The sequence below is a fragment of the Dermacentor albipictus genome, chromosome 1 (assembly GCF_038994185.2).
Source record: "Dermacentor albipictus isolate Rhodes 1998 colony chromosome 1, USDA_Dalb.pri_finalv2, whole genome shotgun sequence".
Classification (NCBI taxonomy): domain Eukaryota; kingdom Metazoa; phylum Arthropoda; class Arachnida; order Ixodida; family Ixodidae; genus Dermacentor; species Dermacentor albipictus.
The window spans coordinates 238,457,469-238,481,921 of record NC_091821.1 but is presented as its reverse complement, the minus strand read 5'-3'; the positions used below and the strand labels follow the sequence as shown (position 1 = coordinate 238,481,921).

The 24,453-nt window shown below is 49.7% G+C and overlaps 1 protein-coding gene across 1 annotated transcript in view; it reads left to right on the top strand.

Moving 5' to 3' along the window:
- Positions 1-24,038, top strand: part of LOC135901221 (uncharacterized) — a 196,869-nt gene extending 172,831 nt beyond the window's left edge. The window contains exon 7 of the mRNA XM_070521933.1: positions 23,595-24,038. Within this exon, the coding sequence (XP_070378034.1) occupies positions 23,595-23,623 (29 nt within the window). The 3' untranslated portion in view covers positions 23,624-24,038. The remainder of the gene's footprint in view (positions 1-23,594) is intronic.
- Positions 24,039-24,453: the final 415 nt, after the last annotated feature.

Genomic DNA, 24,453 nt, shown 5'->3' with positions numbered 1-24,453 from the left:
CGCGTCCCGGCATGTTCAGTGCCACGTGTCTTTGTGTGTGCGTGTGTGTGTGTGTGCCCACGCTTGTCAAAGCGCGGCAGCCGGGGAGAGGAGCTCCCCCAGTGTGAAGCGAGGAGGTCTGACCGGCGCCGGCCCGGCTGATGCGTCACCTCCTTGTCTCTACATGTCTCTCAGTCCGTCCGTGCCTTGCTGTCACGTGGTGTCATCTCGTGACCTTCCTTCTTGCCCGCGACGCCAAGAGTATTAGAGCAGCTGCCCCCGGACGCCAGGAGAGAGGCTCCGATTTCTTTTGTTGAGTGGCGTGCTCTCCCGTCTCTCTACTTCGGTCGACCTGACCGCCCGCTCTTTGCGATGCTAGAATAAACAAGTTCTGTTAGCAGTCGCCTCATGCTTTGCTGGGACCTCCGGATGCTTCCAGTGTGCCCCAGGCCGCCAGGCCAACGCTACCCTTGGGGCTTGCGACCCATTTGCAACAACGGGCGCCAGCGGTCCGATTGCAATAACGGGTGTCAGCACTGAGGTTCCAACAGCTGGTGGCAGCGCTGAGATTCCAACAGCCGGTGCCATCGGTGCGGTTCAAACATCTGGTTGCCAGCGGTGGGATCGCGACAACGGAGGCCAGCAGCGAAGATATGCGGTTGACTGTATGCTGAGCAGCACAACGACCATCCGGGAGCAGTGCAACGAGCCCTGTGTGATGACTGGTTGCCTGCAGCGGAACGACTGCGCTGAATTCTTGGCTGCGAGGTTTGGTGAGTGCGGGACTTTCTTCTTCTGAGTTTTGCCAGGCTTTTGTTAGTGTCAGAAACAGAGCTGGTAATTGTGGTTGTCGTTGCTGCCGGGTTAGTTTGCGGCAAGACAATAGTAGGCAGTAGAGAAAGCAGCATTCAGAGCAGCCATGGATTTGAAGTCGTTGCGCAAACCGAAATTGTTGGAGCTTGCAAGAGAGTTGGGTCTGGATGTCTCAGACAAACTCAGAAAACCAGAACTGCTAAGGGCTATTCTTGAGTTAGGAGCTGAGGATGACGAGCTGTCGGAATGCCTTGAGACCATTGAGGAGAGGGAGACGGCAAAAAGACAGGAACGCGAACTTAAAGAACAGCAACAGAGAGAGAAAGATGAGCTTGAACGAAACGAACGAAAAGAAAAAGAAGAGCGCGACCGTCAACACGCTTTGGAAATGAAGCGTCTCGAGGTGGAGATGGAACGCGCTCGTAATGGAAGTCAGGCACACGGTGCAGGAGAACGAGTATTGTTTAAAATGACTGACCTGATGCGGCCGTTTAAGCTTGGAGAGGACATTGGTTTGTTCCTGGTAAACTTTGAGCGAACGTGCGAAAAGCAGGGGTTCTCTCGGGAAACGTGGCCACAGCGCTTGCTCACTTTGTTACCCGGCGAGGCGGCCGACGTAGTCGCTCGCTTGGAGAGAGAGGAGGCAGAGGATTTCGACAAAGTGAAATCGAGTCTGCTAAAAAAGTACAGGCTGTCCGCGGAGGCGTTCCGTCGAAAGTTTCGAGAAAATGAGAAAGGAAAAGGGAGTCATATACAGAGTTTGCCTACAGGCTAATGTCAAACATGCAGGAGTGGCTCAAAGAAGAGAAAGCGTTTGGTGACCACGAGAAAGTTCTGCAGTGTTTCGGGCTAGAACAGTTTTATAGTCGGTTACCTGAGAACGTGCGGTACTGGGTCTTGGATAGGCCAGACGTTAGTACGGTGGCTAGAGCCGCTGAGCTAGCCGAAGAGTTTGTGACGCGTCGGGCTCGCGGAGCTAAGGACGGTCAAAAGGGTGAATTTGGCTCCAAGTTTGAGAGGCCGAAGTTCACGCCCATGAGAGCAAAGGAGGACACACGTAGTGCGGACGCGAGTGAAAGCAGTCCGACCGAACGTAAGGAGACGGCGGCAGCCGAAGCCGAACGCAGAAAGCGGTTCGAGGCGAGGCAAGCGCGCGTGTGTTATACGTGCCAGAAGCCGGGTCACTTTTCGGCGCAGTGTCCGGAAACAAAAACAAAAGTCGTGTTTTTGTCATTATGCAGCACTGACGAGAACATGAAGCTTCTCGAGCCTTACATGCGAGACCTCCTCGTGAACGGGAAGGAGTGCCGAGTGCTTCGCGATTCCGCAGCTACGATGGATGTAGTTCACCCCTCTTACGTAGAACCCGATATGTTCACGGGCGAGTGCGCATGGATCAAACAAGCCGTGGAAGCTCATAGCGTGTGTCTGCCCGTAGCAAAAGTGCTTATTGAAGGACCTTTCGGAGCACTTGAGACGGAGGCGGCGGTGTCATCTATGCTGCCCCCCCAGTACCCGTACCTATTTTCGAACAGGTCCGATCACCTCCTGCGCGAGAAGGGGCTTTTGTTTGGTGAGGCTAGCGTTCAGGCCTTAACCAGATCGAAGGTTCGGGAGCTCGCTGCAAAGGCGGTAGTTGCGGGGCCGACGTTGTCGAACGATGAGAAAGGGTCAGAGGCGCAGCAAGCTGATATTCAGAGCACGCCCGAGCTGAATAAAACTGAGTCTGTAGCGTTAAAGGCACCAGATACTGGAGCGGAAATGCCCGATGCGGGAAAGTTAGAAGAGATATCTGCAGATTTGCTCATCGCGCCTACGTCAGACGGACTTAATAGGTTGCTAAAAGTCAGCCGGTCGGCTTTGATAGCCGAGCAAAAGAAGGATGGCAGCCTAGAAAACATACGCTGCATTGTGAAGGAAGGTATCGCCAAGAAAAATGCTCGCTTTGTGGAAAGAGGTGGGGTCCTGTACCGGAAGTAAGTAGACCGCAGGGGAGTGGAGTTCGATCAGCTGATCGTGCCTCAGTGCTACCGTCAGGATCTGTTGCGCTTGTCGCATGGGGGTTCGTGGTCCGGACACCTAGGAGTTAAGAAAACTAAGGACCGTCTCTTGCAAGAGTACTATTGGCCAGGGTGTTTTCGGGACGCAGACCACTTTGTGAAGACATGCGACACCTGTCAGCGGGTGGGCAAACCAGGGGACAAATCGAGGGCGCCGTTGAAGTTGGTACCTATCATTACGGAGCCTTTTAGACGGCTCGTTATTGATACAGTGGGACCTCTGCCGGTAACAGCCACGGGGTACAGACACATTTTGACTGTGTGACTGTGACTGTGACTGTGACTGTGACATTTTGACTTTGCCCAGCGACAAAGTTCCCTGAAGCAGTGCCGCTTAAAGAACTCAGCTCAGTTGAGATAGTCAATGCACTACTGTCCATATTTGCGTGAGTTGGTTTTCCTGCGGAAATCCAATCAGATCAGGGCACAGTGTTTACTAGCGCTTTGACGACAGCCTTTCTCGAAAGGTGCAGGGTAAAGCTGTTACACAGCTCAGTGCACCACCCCCAGCCGAATTCCGTTGAGAAGCTCCACTCCGTCATGAAGCGCGTGTTGAGAGTATTGTGGTTTGAACAACAAACTGACTGGGAGCTGTTTCTGCCTGGGGTGATGTTTGCATGGAGGACCGCGCCGCATGCGGCTACGGGGTTTTCGCCAGCTGGGCTAGTGTACGGTCGCTCGCTGCGATCTCCGCTTCGCATACTTCGAAACGGATCACTGCCCTCTCCAATGGCTGCAGACTATCTCTTTCACAAATGGCCGCCTCCTGCACTGGAGCCTCGCTTTGCAACAATATTCCTTTGAGGTGCGTTACAAAAAGGGGAGTCTCAACGGTAACGCCGATGGCTTAAGTCGAAGCCCCTAACGTGGGAATCAGCCTCAAAATTGTTTGTTATTGATGTTTTTCTTCCTGAGGCAGGATTTTTAACATATTGCTTATGTGTAGTGTTTCAAAGTGATGATGTGCTTTCTAGTGCAATTTTCCGATTTGTGGACGCGTTCTGAGTGCTGCTAGACTACTGTAAGGAACTAGGCAGTAGTATAAAAGGGGAAAGAGCCTGGCATGGCTTAGTGAGGGTTGTGCCGTGCTTGCTGACTGAGCGGCTGAGTCTCGGCGTAGTTCTAACGCTTGCTGGGAACGAGAGAAAAATGAGAACTCTCCCGAAGTCACTTTGCAGTGACCTGTGTGAACCTGAACGTGAGAACGAGGCCTTCTCGGTGCGCTGCGCTCAAGAAACGCCGAGGGACGACCGACTTCTGTTATGAGCATCATCGAGCGACATCCCTCTGGACAGCGGATGCAGTCCTCTGACCATCGGGATCTCCCTCCCCCGGCGGGGCGGTCTGTTACGTTTCGCCTGTGACGCGCGGTGTGGCCGGCGCGGATTCAACGGACGCCGGGGCTTCGTTCAAAGCGGCGGACATTTTGGCCCGTTAGGAGCGGCCGCGACGCATCCCCGCCGAGCGCGTCCCGGCATGTTCAGTGCCACGTGTCTTTGTGTGTGCGTGTGTGTGTGTGTGCCCACGCTTGTCAAAGCGCGGCAGCCGGGGAGAGGAGCTCCCCCAGTGTGAAGTGAGGAGGTCTGACCGGCGCCGGCCCGGCTGATGCGTCACCTCCTTGTCTCTACATGTCTCTCAGTCCGTCCGTGCCTTGCTGTCACGTGGTGTCATCTCGTGACCTTCCTTCTTGCCCGCGACGCCAAGAGTATAAGAGCAGCTGCCCCCGGACGCCAGGAGAGAGGCTCCGATTTCTTCTGTTGAGTGGCGTGCTCTCCCGTGTCTCTACTTCGGTCGACCTGACCGCCCGCTCTTTGCGATGCTAGAATAAACAAGTTCTGTTAGCAGTCGCCTCATGCTTTGCTGGGACCTCCGGATGCTTCCAGTGTGCCCCAGGCCGCCAGGCCAACGCTACCCTTGGGGCTTGCGACCCATTTGCAACAACGGGCGCCAGCGGTCCGATTGCAATAACGGGTGTCAGCACTGAGGTTCCAACAGCTGGTGGCAGCGCTGAGATTCCAACAGCCGGTGCCATCGGTGCGGTTCAAACAGCCGTAAATGGGAAGCTGCATGTGCGACTGTAGCAGGAAAACATCTTTTCTTTGTCATTCTCCACTGGACATTCCCAGTTTTTATGTTCGAATGCTATACAATGAGTGCTAACCTACTTGTGACTACACAGACGGCTAGAAACTGGCCTCATTCCTCCCAATCTGTCAAGCTATTGTGAAATCAATACCTTAGATTAAGACCTGATTGAACGTGAAAATAACAGTTACAATCGATGTCTTAGTTTTTTTCTCGTCGATTTGTAAATTGTTCATCGGAGTACTTGAACTGCAATATTACTTAAAATTATTTTTCTTTCTTTATCTGTGAAATATGAGAAGTTTCGCCACTTAAATGCCCGGCTATCTGAAAATTTAGCCGTCAAAGAACCTACTGCAGAACTCGTCTCACGATCACTGCCGACGGTAATGCAAATAGCGTGCGAACAGCGCAGCGACAGACATATTCCGTGACGTGACGTTCATTTAACACGTCTAGTGGTATCTCTTAGACTTTGTTTGTTTCCGCTATATGCCACATACTCCGATATCGTCCCACTTTGCTATGGCACTCGCTTGCTAAGGTCACCCGTGAGCATTGCGGCAAGACAATGACTGCATGACACCGACGCAGCGATGATGAAATCACGAAGAAGGAATGACATCGATGGCATGACAAAGGCGGTATAACGACGACGGAACAACGACAATGATATGGCAATTTTTAAATTATGACGATGATGTGACGACAAGAGCGTGGCGACGAAGACATGAGGACAATGACATTACGACTGTACGACGACGATGTATGACAACAACAGCATCGAGAAGCTGGAATGACGGCGATGACTTGACAACGGCAGCATCACGATGGCAGTATGACACTTCATGTATGATAGCATCTGTCTGACGATGACGATTCAATGACGACGATGGGGCATAATCGCCACTGAATGACGGCTTCGTCAAGCTGTCCATGTGGCAGCTTTTTCTGCATGCCCCTCGCGTCATGTACTGATGCAAATAAACATCATTGTCATTGTCATGAACAAAACATGCCTACAAATAGAATGACGAACAAGGACTGACGTCGATGAATCGATGAAGGTGACAAGATGACGACGGGATGACGACAATGGAATGACTTTACCGAAGTGACGACGATCATGAAACCACAACGTGATGGTGATGGCATGATGACAATCGTATGACGATGGCTGTGTGACACCGATGGCTCACAACGGCGGCATGACGAGAGTCGGATATCGAAGTTACAATGACGACGATGTAATGGCCGCAAGCGCACCCTGACCACGTTATGATAACGAATGCACGGTGACAGCTGTATGATGACGATGGCGTGAGAACGGCATGGGGACAATGGTATGATGATTGTATCATGATGATGGCGTAATGATTTATGAAATCTGTATGACGACGTTCGCGTCACGACGACCATTACGATGAGAGTCGGACGACGAAGCTGGCGAAGTGAATCGAATTGAATTGAATTCTAGGATTTTACGTGCCAAAACCACGATTTGATTATGAGGCACGCCGTAGTGGGGGTCTCCAGATTAATTTTGACCGCCAGGGGATCTTCAAAGTGCCCCCGCTGCAATTGTGGCACGACCACGGCTGCATGAAAACAGCGGTCTGACAAGGGGGGCATGATAGTGAGTGTCTGATAATGACGGCATGATCAAGGGCGGTATAATCACGATTGAATGGTGGCAGTATGATTACGATAGAAAGACGAAGAATGGCGTTGATGGAATGACGAAAGCGGTATGACAGCGATGGCATGACGATGACTGTGACGACGGCACGACGAGAGTCGGATGACAAATCTGGTTTGACCATGACGCAACGACAACGGCAGCATCACAACCATGAACACATTACCTAGTGGCCCGAGCAATTAGACAACTTTGACCACTGGGTCAGATTACAAGGCATGGCGAGAGTCAGATCACGAGACTGGAAAGATGGCGATTGAACGACCCCGATGACACAACGATGGCGGGGTTACAAGAAATGCATGACCACTGCACGGCGACGATGACGTGACGATGACGGAATGACGAGAGTTAATTTTGATGACAAAGCTGGAATGACGACGATGGAACGACCACGACGGCATCACGACCACTAGCCCATACCTAATTGCCCAAGCAAGTAGACAATTTTGGCCACTGGGTCGGCGTAAGAAGAGATAGATAGATAGATAGATAGATAGATAGATAGATAGATAGATAGATAGATAGATAGATAGATAGATAGATAGATAGATAGATAGATAGATAGATAGATAGATAGATAGATAGATAGATAGATAGATAGATAGATAGATAGATAGATAGATAGATAGATAGATAGATAGATAGATAGATAGATAGATAGATAGATAGATAGATAGATAGATAGATAGATAGATAGATAGATAGATAGATAGATAGATAGATAGATAGATAGATAGATAGATAGATAGGCAGGCAGGCGCAACACGGCTTAAGCAGGCAAAGAATGCAATTCCAAAACACGGTCGAAACAAGTTCATAACGAATTAACAAAACACTATCGAAAAAGAAGTCTGTGAAGCATGGGGAAAGACAAAGAAAAAGGAAGAAAGAAATGTGTATACGTTTCCATGATATGTTCATGCTTGTGTTCTCTGTACTCGTATACCCTTAAAACCCGCGATGTCCTTCAAGTTCTCTCACAATATAGCCTAAAATTGATTGACTGAGTTTGAACATAAAAAAGCGGCATATGAGCTGCGAGAGACGCCGTAGATGGAGTCTTCGGATTGACCTCTGTGGTGGCCGAGTGACCATAGCGTTGAGCTATGGCGTTGGCGTCCCAGGGCGCGGGGTCAGATCTTGGCCGCGCGGTCGCATTTCGATCAAGGCGAAAAAAAGAAAGAACAAACAAACAAACCCAAAACCACTCGTGTAGCGTGCATTGGGTGCAAGTTAAAGAATCCCAAGTGATCAAGAGAGAGAGAGAGAGAGAATGAAGAGGAAAGGCAGGGAGGTTAACCAGATATGAGTCTCCGGTTTGCTACCCTACACTGGGGATGGGGGATAGGGGTTAGAAAGATGACAGAGAGGAAAACGCAAAAAAAACGAAAAAAAAACGAACGCGCACACATGGAGACACACACACAAAGGGCGTTCCAGTTAAAGTCGTTCACACAGGCCAGTAGATCGCAAGAAGCGCAAAAGCGCTTGCACGGCCTTCTTCTGTGACGGTAGGTCCTTTCGAGGTTGCAGAATTCTTTTTTCGGATAGCGGTTGGTCGTCCAGTTGGTCAAGTTCCTGGCTGAGGCATGCCCTCTGTGGACTGTACTGCGGGCAGGCGCACAAGATATGGCCAATTGATTCTTCTTGGCCGCAGTGGTCACAGGTTGGGGTGTCGGTCATCCCTATGCGGAAGGCATAGGCTTTAGTAAAGGCAACGCCCAACCAAAGTCGATATAAAAGCGTGGCGTCTCTACGGCGAAGCTGTGATGGCGCTCGAAGACTTAATGTTGGATCAAGTGAGTACAGTCGCGGATTTCTTAAATGTGGCTCATTCCATTGCGACGCGGTGCACTGCCGAGCAAGTAGGCGGAGCTTCCGTGCCGCGTCAGTTCTGGAAAGAGGAATTGGGACGCGGCGCTCCTCAGTATGGGCTGAGCGGGCAGCGTGATCCGCCCGTTCATTGCCGACAATCCCGCAGTGACTTGGAAGCCACTGAAAGGTTATTTCGTGGCCTGCATCACTTATATGGTGTAATGTCTCTGTAATACGGAATATTAGTTGTTCGTGCGGTCCGCGTCGTAAAGGTGACAGTAGAGACTGCAGTGCCGCCTTCGAATCGCAGAATATTGTCCATTTGTGTGGCGGTTCATCAGCAATGTGATTAAGAGCAGTAAAGAGCGCTGCGAGCTCTGCTGCCGTCGATGTTGTCGCGTGGGTCGTCTTAAATTTGATAGTTGTAGCTTTCGCTGGTATGACGATTGCCGCCGTGGAGCTGCTTGGAAGGACAGATCCATCAGTGTAAATATGCATAGAGTCAAGGTAGTTCTCGTACAAATATAGTAGCGTGAGCTGTCTAAGGGCTGGTGATGACAGATCAGCTTTTTTCGAGATACCAGGTATTGCGAGGTTGATTTTTGGCTGAGTGAGGCACCATGGAGGGATTGAAGGTCTCGCAGCCGGAGTGAAACAAGCTGGCAATGATTCTTCATATGCAGTTATCGTTTGGCTGAAAGATGTGTGTGGCCTGTCCACTGGTAGAGAGGCTAAATGGTGACGAGGAGTCCTGGCTAGATGCCTTATATGGGTCCTGAGTACCTCAATTTCAATGTGGGTCTTGACAAGGTGGTCTCTAGCGATTGCTATCGTAGCCACTGTTGAAGCACTCTGAGGCAGGCCTAGACAGATCCGGAGCACTTGACCCTGAAGACTTTGTATTGTGCGTAGATTCGTTTTGCCTGTGTTGTTTATTGCAGGCAAGCTGTATCGCAGAAATCCCAGAAAAAGCACCCTGTACAGTTGTAACATGGCACTAGGCGACATTCCCCAGGTCTTGCCAGCGAAAAACTTGAACAGGTGGCAGATGCCTGTCAACCGTTTTTTCACGTAAGATATGTGTGGGCTCCATGACAAGTCCCTGTCGACTATGACACCTAGAAACTTGTACGATCGGACCCGCCGTATTATTTGGCCATTTATCGTTACACTGTAGTTTGCCATGGGCTTGCGCGTAAATGGCACTAGTGCGCATTTCACGGAGGAAATTTCCAGGCCTCGATTACGGAGGTAGATAGCAGTTTGTGTGGCGGCTTTCTGAATTCTCGCTCGCAGCTGTAAGCGTGTTACTGCAGATGTCCATATGCAGATGTCATCCGCGTACATGGTTGGCACGTCCTCAAGGAGAGCAATTAGTGTTAGATTGAATAACACGGGGCTAAGTACACCGCCCTGGGGGACGCCGCGGTAGCTATAATGTAGAGAAGTATGGCCTTCCTCGGTGCTTACAAAGAAGGATCGCATGGATAGATAGCTCCGTATCCATTGAAACATCCGACCACCCACTCCTACCTCTGCGAGAGCAGAGAGGATGGCTTCATGCGTAATGTTGTCATACGCCCCTTTAACGTCGAGGAATAAGGATGCGCAGAGACGCTTACGGCGTTTCTCATGTTGAAGGTAGGTCACCAGGTCGACGACGTTATCGATCGATGATCGACCGCGTCGGAAGCCCGCCATGGCATCTGGGTAGGTGTTGTGGTACTCCAAGTACCACTCCAGGCGTCCTAGGACCATCCTCTCCATTACTTTGCCCACACAGCTCGCCAAAGCGATCGGGCGATATGAGGAGAGCTCCAACGGCGACTTGCCAGGCTTCAGCAGTGGAACAAGGCGACTTGTCTTCCAGGTTGTTGGTAGCGTGCCATTTCTCCAAGATTCATTGTACACCTCAAGAAGAGCCCCTCTCGCTCGCTCCCCCATGCAGGTGACACAAAGCTCGGTAAGAAATTCCGTCGGGTCCTGGCGCTGATGTGCGGCTACACAAAGCTAATGCTGCCTTAAGTTCGTGGATCGAAAATGGTAGATCGAACCGGTGATCACGTGGTGGCGGACAGTTGCTCGAAGGCGGTGGAATGTTGGTAGCTGTGAGTTGGCCGGATAATCTGGCGCAGAAATCCTCTGCCACGTCAATCTCCGATCTCTTTTGAGAGAGGGCAAGTGCCTTGAATGGGAATCGCTGTACGGGAAGTGTCCGCAGTCCGCGCACCGTTCTCCATAGTTGCGATAAAGGCTTGCGTGGATCTAGCGACTCACAGAAGGCAGCCCAGCGTTGCGATTCGAGCTTGTCTAACCGGCGCTGTATCTTCTTTTGCGTGCGCCTGGCGGTCCGTAGATCGTCCATTGTTTTCGTACGTCGGTATCTTCGTTCAGCACGTCGTCGGATTGCTCGAAGTCGTTCTAGTTCCACATCATAATCATTAAGTTTCGAGGAGCATGTTAGAGTACGCATAGTGTCTTGCACCACGCTCTTGATTGCTTCTTCCAAGTCGAAAGATGGATTGGCGTCGCAGTGTTCTTCCATAATAGACTGAAATTTAGGCCAGTCCACTCTTTGGATCGTATCCCGTATTTTGGAAGCGGTCAATCCTCTGAGCTTGATGTACGTGGGGATATGGTCGCTTCCGTGCGTCTCTATGTCCGCAAACCACCCTGCACGTCTGACTAGGCTTCGTGAGACGAAAGCCAAGTCAAGACAGCTGCTGTACGTGGAGCCACGTAAGAAGGTAGGACTTCCATCATTCAGCAGCCAAAGTTCATTACTGGAGGCGAAAGCTACCAGAGCTCTGCCTCTTGCGTTGATGATCGGACTTCCCCAGAGTGTATGATGGGCGTTGAAATCTCCAGTGATGACCCAGGGATTGGAAGTTGAGGAAAGGATGTCTCGTAGTCTTTTGTAATCAAATCGACTTGACGGAGATAGGTAGGCGCCTACAAAAGTGAAGGCCAGATTCTTTTTCCTTACGTTTAGGCATATATATTGATTACTGTCATGAGGTGGTACAGGCTGATGAGTGTAGGTGAGGTCACGGCGAATGAACACCAAAACCTTACTGTTTTCATAAACAGCTGACGACATAAACGATTCATATCCAGAAAGCCTGATTTTGTTCGATAAGTTCGGTTCGCAAATGACGATAATGGGAAACATATTGGCGAACACGAAGCGACGGAAATCCGAAAGGCGCGCTCTGAGTCCGCGGGCATTCCACTGAAAAATAGCTGCTTGTCGGACCTCTTCCCTAAAAGACCGTGGCTGTGGAGCCATGATCTACTCAAGGGTTGCAAGCACCGGACTCAGAGCGTCCAGTACTTGAAGCGCACTTCTGGCAGACGGTGTGTGCATGTTGCTTAGCAGCACGCGAATGGCATTCATTAAAGGCCTAATAAGTGATATCACTTGCTCATCTGTTTTCCGCGATTCCTCGGATACAGCACCTTGCTGTACTGGGGGCGGCTTCTTCTGCGGCTCTTCTGGCGGTCGTGTACGCGGAAGTGGCGGCCATTCCTTTGTGGAGAGAGATCTGGCAGTTTGCTCCCTTCCAACATTGGTGTTCGGAGTGCTGGAAACGTCCGCTGATGATGATGCTTGACGAGGGGACTTGTCCTGAAAGCTTGATGTTTTCCGCCGTGAAGACCTTCGTCGGTGACGTCGTCTTCGCCGTACTTTCACAGCGGCCTCTTTGTGGGTAGAGTTGTCTCTCACCATTTGCTTAAGAATGGTGAACTCTTTCTTGATCTGGGGACAGTCTTTGGAAGAGGCGCAGTGATCACCTTGACAGTTTGGACACTTGAACGTGGTTGCGCTGCAGTTGTCTTCTGAGTGGGGTTCGGCACATCGAGGGCACACGGCCGAATTTCTGCAAACACCCTTCACATGTCCAATCTTCTGACAATTGAAGCATTGCATTGGTCTTGGAATAAATGGTCGAACCTGATGGCGAAAGTGGCCGACCTGCACGTAGGGTGGAAGGCAGTCGCCTTTGAAGGTTATCTTCACACAACGTGTGTTGCCGAGGCGACCAACATGCACAACCACGTTGTGTTCGCTCGCTGGTTTTATAAGAATTGGGAGGTCTGCATTAGATATTTCATTGTCAATGTCATAGATGACTCCAGTTATTGTGGCACCATTCGTTGGCACGATGGATCGGACCTTGATGTTTCCCAGCTGCGTTACATGTTGTAGTATGGTCAGTGCACTCGGGTTCATCACATCGATTGCCAGGATGTTTCGTCGAGTATTTATCCTAACATCCCTGATTTCATTTGGCACGGTGTTTTCTAGATACACGGAGAGTGCTTGCCTGTTGAGGACGCGCAGGTTGTCGGTAGCGTTCTGTGGCACAAACAGGATGGAGTGAGGCCATCGCTGAGGAGCTGTTTTCACAGTGTTCGAGCTGGACGCCGAAGATGAGTTGATAATTCTTCGTTTGACCTTGCGGTACTGGACAAGTCGAAAGCTGTCTTCCGAGGACTCGTCACCTGATGCGCAGTACAGCTCTGTGTCCTCGCTACCACTCGACGTATTTCCTCGCTTCCTCGAACCGATGTCCGCGGGTGAACGGGAACCGGGAGGATCCTCGGGGTGTTGTACATCCATCACCGCGATGGAGGGGGCGGTAGACCCCACAGGTGCAGTAAGAAGTCCAGAAAAACACAGAGACGGGCGAGATGTGTTCCGCAAGAGAAGCACTTCGTCTTCTTCCCAAGTGATCAAAATTAATTCAGAGACCCCCACTACGGTGTGACTCATACTCATATCTTGGTTTTCTCACGTAAACACCCAGAATTTAATTTTAAGTATTCGAATTATTTTGAAAAGCTGGGGATCTTTAACGCCCATCCAAAAATTGGTGCATCAGCATTTCGTCGATATCAAAAAGTGTCTGCGGTAAACTGGCAATCGAATCCGTGACGTCGGGCGTTCAGCATGCATGACTCTCAGCTATCGCGGCGGGTTAATTGAAGACAATTATATGGTCTACAGCAGCACCCCTGACTACGCCTACTAGCCGCCCGGCTTGTCGAACCGATGCGCAATGATCGTAAAAGAGAGAGAGAGAGAGAGAGAGTGAGTGAGTGAGTGAGTGAGTGAGTGAGTGAGTGAGGCGCCCCCTGTGGCAGCGTCGCACTCCGGTGCTCCGTTATTCGTGCGCGTGGCGGCAGCGCCGAGGTGATCAGCCGCGGAGGAGCGAAAGAGCGGTGCACCATCAACAGCTGGTCCATCTGTATGCTGCACGCGCAACGCGGAAGCCGGAAATAGTGCACGCACGTGATTTGGGCGCGCGCCAGTTTCGCGCGCTCTCGTCGCGTTGGTGGCGCGCGACGAGCGCGACATTGGACGCGGCGTCGAAACAAGTCGGCGCCGCAGGTTGCGACATCGGCTGCGGCACCCCGCGATGTGGGACTGCTCAAAGGCGTTGGCGCCACAATGGGCCATTGGGATTCGACCGCACTGGAACGCTTCGAACGAGACGGGAGTTGCATGTACGAGCGCGCATTGGGACCGCGCGCCCGTCTGCGCGAAGGATGAATGCGCTTGCGACGCGACACCCTTTCGAGCACCTTCTGCAAGGTTGCTGCCGCGACGGTTTAGGATGCGGAGGCAACATCCGCGCGCAACGCCCGGTTTCCCCCGGTGTCCTGCACGAGGAAGTGCTGCATTTCTTGCGCAAATAGGAGCAACGAGAGTGACGTTTCGCTTGCGATCCTTCGTGTAGAGCAGCGCGCTTCAACGCGGGCACGCGGCGCGGCAAATGCTCAGAAATTGACAAGGAAGCCGCTCGATGCTTGAGTTTGGGTTTTCACGCGCAGGCGTATACGTAAACGGATTAATATACAATGGCCGTAGCGTTAGTGAGGGGAGGTGCAACTTCTCCTTCGGGGAATGAGTTCGAGGTAACGAAGACGGTGACATATTGTAGCGGATTTGAAGACTATACATGAAGACGTTTTCACGCGGCTTCCTCAGATGTGGACGAAGTGTAAAAGGGGTCACGCGAACTACGACGCCGACTTTGTTCCGGAATCGTATGTGTAACAAACATAAATTGTAAGTACCTGTAATTAGACATTTTCTCATATTAATAATTCGAGAAGCACGTTTTCTTGTCTAATCCGATCACCAACGGAGAAAATAGGCGTTATACCAAATCAGAGTATACGCTTCCGGAAGATAACGGAGGATGTCGTCTTTTAATGTGTTAGTTTCCTTGCAAGCAATGTGCGTCGTGCGCAACATATACGTTAAAAAACGTTGTCTGTTATCGCCATGTGGTTTGAGCATTAAAAGCAGAAAATGGTCGAGAGGAACCAGGGCACGCAATTACGAAGCCTTTTGCTCGTAAGAACTACTGGCCCGCCACCACTTGCGCACGAACGTATCCCTGTTCCAGCGAGCGGTTCGCGCAAAACCCATTCTTGGCAATTGAACTGCATGGCACACGAATAATTAAGGCCCTGTACCATTGTTATTAAGCAAGGCAATATCATCAGCGAATCGCTAGTTACTAAGGAGTAGGTGGAGAATACCTTAGTAACTTGCGATTCGCTGATGATAATGTCTTGCTTAGTAACTCAGGGGACAAATTGCAATGCATGCTCACTGACCTGGACAATCAAAGCAGAAGGGTCGGTCTAAAATTTATTCTGCAGAAAACTAAAGTAATGTTTAACAGACTCGAAAGGGAACAGTCGTTTGCAATAGGCAGCGAGGCACTGGAAGTGGTAAGGAAATACATCTACTTAGAGCAGGTAGTGACCGCGGATGTAGATCATGAGACTGAAGAAATCAGAAGAATAATAATGCATGGGCTGGGGTGCGTTTGGCAGGCATTCTCAGATCATGAACAGCAGGCTATTGCCATTATCCTTCAAAAGAAAAGTGTATAACAGCTGTGTCTTACCAGTACTCACCTACGGGACAGAAACCTGGAGCCTTACGCAAAGGGTTCTAGTTAAATTGAGGACGACGCAACGAGCTATTGAAATAATAATGATGGGTGTTACGTTAAGGGATAAGAAGAGAGCAGATTGGATGAGGGAACAAACGCGAGTTAATGAGAAAAAGAAATTGGTAGGGCATCTATTGAGGAGGGAAGACAACCGGTGGTCCATTAAGGGTTACGGACTGTATTCCAAGAGAATGGAAGCGTAGCAGGGGGCGGCAGAAAGTTAGGTGGACGGATGAGATTAAGAAGTTTGCAGGGACAACATGGCCACAATTAGCACATGACCGCGGTAGTTGGAGGAGTATGGGAGAGGCCTTTGCCCTGCAGTAGGCGTAGCGAGGCCGCTGCTGCTGCTGATGATCATCATCATTGTGATGGGCAAATCAGACAAATTGCCGCAACGTCACACAAAGGCGGAGCTTGCGAACCTCACATAATTCGCGCGTCCACTTAGAGTCCACAAGGCCTGCGCACTCACTCTGAGAAGTGCGATATATGCCTTCAGCGGGGACTGTATTCCGTGGCCGTAAAACACGTCTCGCAAAAAAAAAAATAAAAAATAAAAAATAAATAAAAAAAATGTGTCACCGCTTTCTCCCTTTGCATACTTTCACCGATCCCGATTGTAAAGGGTTGCCCTATACGCCGTTCGTTGTTGACTCTTTTTCTCTTTTTTTTTTTTTCGTTGGCCGAATATTGGTGCCGCGCGCGGTTTGGTCAAGCAGAGCACACCGCGCGGCACGCGGCGCTCCTCGCAGCATGGCCGATGCCCCGTTCCACTTTTTTGTTCCACGCGGAAGAAGTTTCCCCGTACGCCACAAAACGACGGCCGCTCTGCAGCGCGGCGAAAATCGTGCCCGCGGTGGAGGTCGCTCGGTTCACGTCAACGCGCGCTCCGAGCGACCTGCCACAGCGACGGCCGCGCGACCCACTTGTCCGGCGTTCAGTAATTGCCAGCGCGGCCGCGGGCCGACCCCTGGGTGCATCAGCGTGTCCTCCGAGGCGTCACTCTCGTCCGTCATCAGCGGCTTCGTGATCGTCTTGACGATGCCCCTGGACACTTTCTCCGCGCACGCGAAAACGCGGTGCTTAGCCGAGGGCGAACTGCGCGCACGATTTTGCTGTTGCGCGAGTACCTGCCGGGGTGGCCGCACTTCTCTCTTTCTTTTTTTTCCGGTATCGGGTGCATTATACGACACGAGCCTCGATGCTCGGCGCCCCATCAAGCGTAATCGACCGCTCGAACGGAAATATCTCCCAAACGACCCTGTTATGATTCGTATACCGCGGGCTCGTTTGGCTGACCTTCCGGCGGAAATGGTTTCGTTTTCTTCTGATAGAACAAAATCAGACCTTCGTATAGCGCGGCTTCCAGGAGCGCGGCCATGCCAAGCGTTGCTTTCGCAGCGCCGGAGAAGTTTAACGGCGGCCTCGATCGGAACGACCCTTGTTAAGGCCGTGTATCATGTCTTTCGCGAGTTGTGTAGCACGTTAAACATTAATGCTTTGGCTGTCGTTCCTCCGACCTCTTGATGTCTTTCTCAATAAGAATGGAGTGTTCCCGCCGTTAGCTTTTCTTCTTTCTTTTTTTCTACCACTTTATAGCCGATGCTCGCAGCACATCCACTATCCATTAGGTGGAGAAAGAGCCGCTTATCAGGAGTCGAGCGATCAGCGTAAAAAACGGGACGGATGGTTTCTGAATCACAGATCTGTTGCTGCTCAGCGTGGTTTCATTTAGTAGTCAGCACTGCTATAATTAGTGATTTACCGCAGTATATTGGACTGATCTATATTTAGAGTAAGGCAACCTGCGCACGTTTTTAGCGCAGACATATAGGTCAACGATTCGAGCACACTGCTTCAACTGCACTGCTGAGGCGATGTTTGGCCTCAGCCCTTTAGGTAACGGGGTTGTAAACGCAACTTCGCAGTGCCGATTACCCTGGCATACTGTCCACGTTGCAAACTGGCTGCCGTGTTCGTGATAGCAGTATTCTCTAATAATATCAGTTTTACAAAATAAAAATTTTCAACCTCTGTTTCCTGCTTCAGGTCGTCCGCGAGTTAACCTCCTACTTTGTCCTTATTGCGCATTCGTGCAAGCTATGGTGGATCGAATGCATCCTGCATTTAACAATGCGCGCGCTTCGTTAGTTTAGGCAAGGAAAAGTTTGAAGGGATAAATTTTGGCTTTATGGAAGGCTTTGGTTTTATTGGGTGAAATTTTTCTGACTCACGGCAAGCATACGTATGCATCACTTCGCAACCATAGGTCCCATGCACTCTAGTGCTCTCGGGGGAGCCTTCTGTTATATAATGTGTCAAAGAAAGAAATGAAAGGTAAGCAGCTAAAGGTAGTGCAGCAATTCACAAAGAAATATGGAAACAAATGAGAGAGTTTTAGAATGTTTTGGGGCCCCAAAGAAATAGTGTCGAAGCCACTGTGCATGCGCGAGACGCAAACTGCGTTTGGGTTTTGCGTTGGGCACGCTATTTCACTGATTTAGCGAGTGCCCAAAAAGTTGCCCCAAAAGATTTGCGTAAACAAACATGGCGGCAGCCATCGAAGCGGCAGCTCTAACCTAGCACCAAACTGGGCTTGATTGGTGGTAACGCGTGAAGTTCGCAAGCTAGGAGAAGTGACTGCGGTTATCGCTTTCTCTCAACTAGCGTGTGTTATGAAGATTGATTCATTATACGCCACTGATTCCGAATTATATAGGGGTTGTTATGGCTCGTAAGCCTAACACGGCTTAGCTTGGCTGGTGAAGGCGCGTCAAGTTGGTTACTCAAAACTAAGGGCAGCTAATTGTTTGCTGCTTACAGAATAACCTCTAAATTGTAAATAAACGGGAATACACGAAAGTCAAACTTACTATTTTTATCGTAAAATGGTATATTTTATTTAATTATTTCTAATAGCTTTTCTTTGACGCCGTAGTGGCGCTGTCAGCGCAAGATGCTATCCGCAAGCGCAAAGAATGCGCAAAGCCCTATCCTAAAACTCTTTACTCCTGCGTGCCCCAACGCCAACACCCGCAAAGCTCTTTGGGGCCCCAAACTATTGGGGCCCCTATTTTAAAGCTAAGTCAAGACGCAACATTTTTGGGCTCGTTTTTGTTATCGTTTCAATAAACAGAAATATTTACGGTTGTCTTGTTTCTGTATACACGATACAACTCAGCTTATGAAAACTGAAGAAAGAAGCGATAAATGTATGTCAAATTCAGTTCGATGTATGTCATATTTATCGAGAGCAGTAGGCATGACAGTTCATTATGCCAGAGGTAAACGAGGACCTTTGTTTTCGCAAATGGCTTCCTTTGTTAAATTTCGGACGCGCGAGCTTGGCGCCGGAATCACCCTGTCAACAATATTTTCGGTTGTCCCTGTACTGCTGTCGTGATTTATTTATTTATTTATTTATTTATTTATTTAAATTGCTTTTTGGGGCAATTTAGTCTTTAGTATTTAACTATACAGGCGCAAAAAGGTGGCCACATCCAGCTGAATGAGGAAAAAATAGCGCTACATAGCCCTGCACAATAAACCAAAATAATCAGTCAAGTCAGCAGGGTCACGATGTAGAGAGAAGAATTGGTAGTATTTTATTTACATACAGTAATTCATTATCGCAGCGATTCTTTGGCGAAGTGTGACCGCTGCCAAGCTAGGGAGGCAATTCAAGTGTTGTATACTCTTTGACTCGGCTCGTTATGTTGATCACAGACTGTAAAAGCGAACACTTATACATCGTCATTTGTATTTAAGGGCAAAACTCCATAGATAAGAAGGAGTTGAGAAAGAATATTGGCTAAACTAAGATGTAGGGTTTCTGCGAAGTAAGTTCCGCCCAATTATCGTCGTGCGATATATGTTTCACAGTGCCAGCGTATCAGCTTAAAGCGCTAACCTGCATTCGCAGTCGCTAATGATTGCTTTAAGATGAAGCCTGGCGATCACATAGTAACATTTGTAATGCACTACTCTCAGAAATGCTAGCACTTTGGTGTAACTTCGCCTCCACAGCAATAACTGTCGTAACTCGTGCGCCTGAATCCTTTCTCCAGCTCTGTGCGCCCGATGCCTGCCTGTGAAGAACGCTATATAGGGTTCCCCATAGGAATGTGGGCAACACAAATCGTTATCGAGAAATTACTTGCCCACAAGAATGACTACGCTTAGTCTTGTGCAACGGAATTGCGCTCCAAACTCGCCCACAAACTCATGCAAAGCGAAATGATTCCAAGCAGCAGCAGAGATACGCCGGCGATGCCCGGATGGGACACTCGCGCGCCTCTTTCGCCACTCCCAGAATGTTCGCGCGTCCATCTTCTTTCCTGGTCTCGTCGTCTCGTGCCGGGCAGCTTTCCGATTAAATGTCACCGGGTGAGCGACGTGCATATGGCCAACCGAACGGCGCCTGGAGCGTTCCTCTTTGACGTGACACTTGATTACGAAAGTAAGAAATATGGAGAAGGGGGGGAGGGGGGGGGGGCGTATGGAGGAGCGATGCCGTATAGTGTCCAGGAGTGCCTCAACAAGAAAAAGGAAAAAGAAAACGGCCGCCGGCATCTCGTGGCCGATCCTGTCGACGCACGCGCTTCCCTCGCGGCCCCCATCGCACGAAGCCGCCGTGCGTGCGCGATGTTCTGCACTCTCCCGGTAATGCGGCGAACGGCATTGAGACGGATCATTCAGGCATCGTGCTCCTCCGCCGGCGGTTGATGGCGATTCGCGGCCGATAGCGGCGAAAACAAGGCTTACCGGCTTCTTCGCGTCCTTGCATCCAGTATTTCCAGAGCCGCTATGGGCCGTTGGAAGGCAGTTAAAAACGCATAACGGGTTGACAACGGCAGTTCTCCAAATGTTCTTTCCCCCCCGCGAGCCGGTCGGCGCTATCCTCCGCGAGCGCGATGGCGCGTACAAATACGAGAAGATGCCTGCGAATAACGAGTCTTTGTTCATTGTTTTCTTTTTCCGTGCTCCGCGGATGCAAGGTGCACTTCTCGGCGGCCACGGGATGGACTCTTGCGCACCGGCCTGCAACTGTCAGGGGCAGCAGCCGCGGCGAAGAAGAAGGGCCGCCTTTGTTTGGCAGCCAAACCAAGGCCTCCGCGGCTTCTCGCTGGCACAGAGTGCGCGCGGACGCCGGAACGGCTGCGGTGCCGCCGCGTGGTCGCATCTTCCCTGCTCTGGCCGGCTGCACGCGACGCCGCCGTGACGCAATGGCCGCTCGAGCGGAGATGTTTCGCCACTCGCGAACACGACTGCTGCTCGCCGCCGGCCAAAAGACTCTTGCTGGTTGTGCGCCGGTCGCCGGAGGCAAATCGGGCGCTGGAAGCTCCTCGCGAAGGAACTAATGACCCTGTGCACCTCTGAACAGTTAAGACCGAGCAGGACGCACTCATAATGTACCGTGCGCGTGGTTTATGTCGGTTTATGTTATGCACCGTGTGCGCGCGCGTCACTTCCGTTCTGCTGCGCGAGCGGGTCCGTCATTGCTGTAGATGCTACCTGGCTGCTCGCGCGGCTGCGTTGTTGATCCGTGGTTCCTGCTCGCGTCGCGATTACGCCGATCTGGGCAATTTTCGGTTGCCACGCAAGAAGTAATACTGCCAAGTAGCGAAACTATGCGCCGAGCTAGGCACGTGTACGTCTGCACTGTTTACAAAAAATGATAACATGGCTGCACTATAAGCGCAGTCCTTGCTTAAATAATGCATGCGCTTCAATTGCACTTCGACAGAAATCATATTCAAAATGGCATAAAGTCAAAGACACGCATAAACTCCTCTGGGAGCTGTCTAAGTATGCGTAAGTATTGTGCCACTTGCTCATATCCACGGAGCCACGTGTGATTATGAATCTTACGAAACTTGATCCGACCAGTATAAACGACGGCGCTGCGGCGACACGAACTGCCGCGGATGGTGTCGCAATTAAGGATGAATCGATGACGCAAGCAAACTGCTGCAGGTGGCGGCGCCAGGTGCACTGACGACGTTGTGATCATTATAAGCCCTTATCGCTCTTTAGCGCCTTATCCATCCGCGTCGAACCATAATGAACCCTTATCAACCGTATTCTGGCGGCGGCTGCGTATGGCGCGACCGCGCGGGCCCTTTCTGAAAAGCGATCTGCGATGGGGCGTACAATGCGGCAATTGCTGATAGCTTCGTGAGCGCTGTTTTCTCGCCGCTTAGTTCGCGTTGAAGCGAGAGGCAGCGCGAATGTGAATTCGCTCGCTGCTGCGGGCGCTATCTTGGAAGCGATCGTATGGACGGACGGACGGACGGGTATAGCATAGAAATGCTTACGCATTCAGAAACCGTGCGCGCGTGGTTGAAGCTGTTCGACAAGCAGGGCAGTCTGCAAACGGAGAAGCTTAAAGAAAAATCAGATTAGAAAGTTTTCACAACCGCACGCGAAGTAACGTGCTTTGACGTACTCGTCTCGCTACGGATGACGATATGACTTGACGGCAGGCGCTTCGCCGCTACGTTCCGCACCCAAAGTTAATCGTTAACCTGCAACGATTTGCAGACATTCATTTCTTGCAGAGGGACGTAGTTCACAGACAGTGCCGCGTAATAATTGATCATAATCATATCGCGTCTTGATTTGCAGCACCTGCGGTTCTGAAGTCGCATCGGCACCGACCCTCAGTTCATATGGGTTCACGCTGTCGCAGACGCTGGCTTTTTTTCTTTATAGCGAGCCTGCGTCGAGCCTACGAGCCCGTCCATGTACGAAGGGCAAAATTCAGGACTTCTAACTTTTGCCCTCGCACAGCAGGATCATAAACGTGCGGGGCGTATGCGTCGAAGCAAACTGCGAACACACACAGCGATACGAGCGAGGTATCCAGCAATATGGCGGGCGGTCAGGACAGATGACGGACGTGACGTCACGTGCAAACTACGTACAGCGGGATACTTAACAGGAATTTCGTGGCTGTTTTTCACTGCACTGTGCACAAACAGTTTTAGGAATGGCTGGTGTTCACCGGCTCTGTATACAGTGTACTGTATACTCTGCACGGACTATGGCAGACGCTCGTCGGTAGAGAAAAGTAAGTTAATTAATAATGACACATTATGTAATACGTATAATATGTATTATTATGCAAAATAAGGCAAAATACAAAAAGTAGGCTCTGACTTGCTCCAAGCGACGCCAAACAGTACCTTGGTTCTGTCCAGCTACCTGGCACTCGTGTATATATATATATATATATATATATATATATATATATATATATATATATATATATATATATATATATATATATATATATATATATATATATATATATATATATATATATATATATATATAAAATTCAATTATATAAAATTTATATAATATAATAAATTAATTAAATAAAATTCAATATTAATAATCATAAACGCTTTTCTAACTCTGGGCTCACTAAAAAGTATTTTAATGATGTAATTGCCTTTGGCTGTTTATGACTTGCTATCCATATTGCAAGTAATTTTTTCATTGGAAAGGGGCGCTTTTTCACTAACGTTCTTTTTTCCACAGCACGTTTCGAACACTCAAGAAGAACGCGGCAACGTTCTCAATTTCATGAACACAGCAGCCCTCGGGAGAACCGAAGCTGTGCATTCTGTGAAGAAAACTATTTGCATATACCACTCTTCCAGTCGAATCCTGTGAATTAATGTATCTATGTGTCGCAGGAGATTTGCTGCTACGTTAGATTTTCTTTGGGAGTCTTCTGACGCCTTGCTCCCTACGTGCAAGAGAGATAAAAGTAGCGTCAAACTATGTTTTCTCTTTTCTCATATTTTAAATGATTTGCTGTGGGAATGTTTATGTAGCAGATACTTCAGCTCTTCTGTTTATTTGTGCTGCACAGTAAAAAAAAATATGAAAAGAACCGAAAAATAAAGGTCAGAAAGAAATATGGAAGAGAAATTTGAAAGAAATATAAGATTTACTGCTCTACAGCGGGCAACGCTATATGTATGTCTAAATAAATGACAATAGCAGCAGTACATCTCACCGCACAAATTTGGTGGTGCGCGTCCTGTAGATGCAGTATTTATTCTTTGGCGTAGAAGTGGTCGCTATGTGCTGTCGTTCGCGAAGAAAGGGATGACACGGTTTCCTTCTCTTCTTTTTTACCTATAGGCACTCGTCATCATTTGACGGAACCCTGAAGAGCTTCATCGCATGTTCAAGCACTACTGCGAGAACGTCGAAAGAAGGTTGAGAGTATCGTGGTAGACGCCGTCACAACAACACACTCTGCAGGTTCTTGCGTCAGGGATCAAGTCATCTTTTCTGGGAGTAAAGCGAGCTGACGACATAGCCGTCCTCCTTACGCAAAGCCTACGAGCAAATCATGCATGCATGCATCGGCGAGCTCCTGCACTTCCTGAGAATGACCACGAAGGCTGGCACATCCCGCCTAATCGTGACGCCTTAATTCCCGCCTAAAGGGAGCGTCAGGAGTGGGCCGGAGCACATGAATATACTGCAGTAAAACACGTTGTGGGGCTAGTTGGTGCATAGCTTTCAATAGAATAAGCGCCAAAAAATGACAACACACAAGAAGAAAACCAGACAGGACAAGGCGCTACTTGCAACTGTTTATTGAAATGACAAGTGGCTGATTATATAGCCATGAGGAGAGGAGAATGAAAAAAGAGGGACACTGAATACTTGAATGCGCACGTGCGAGAACACTGAAGATATAGGGAATCACGCTTAATCTAAATAGAAAACTTGTCTAAAAACATGCATTCATTCGTGTATATATTCAAAGACGGGGTGCTGACACAGTTATCCCCTCTTTTCTTAATCTCGTTGGCCTCCAACAACTCCCGCGCAACAGAATCTTTACTTTTATACAGATTCCTGTTGTTTTTTCCGCGCCGCGAAAGCTTGCTACTTTGTGCCGCCTGATTGGTCCGGATGACTCTAAAAAAGTAGGGTGTTCTATTAAACATACGAACCCTTTTGTTAAATGTGAAGAAGGGGTAGTATA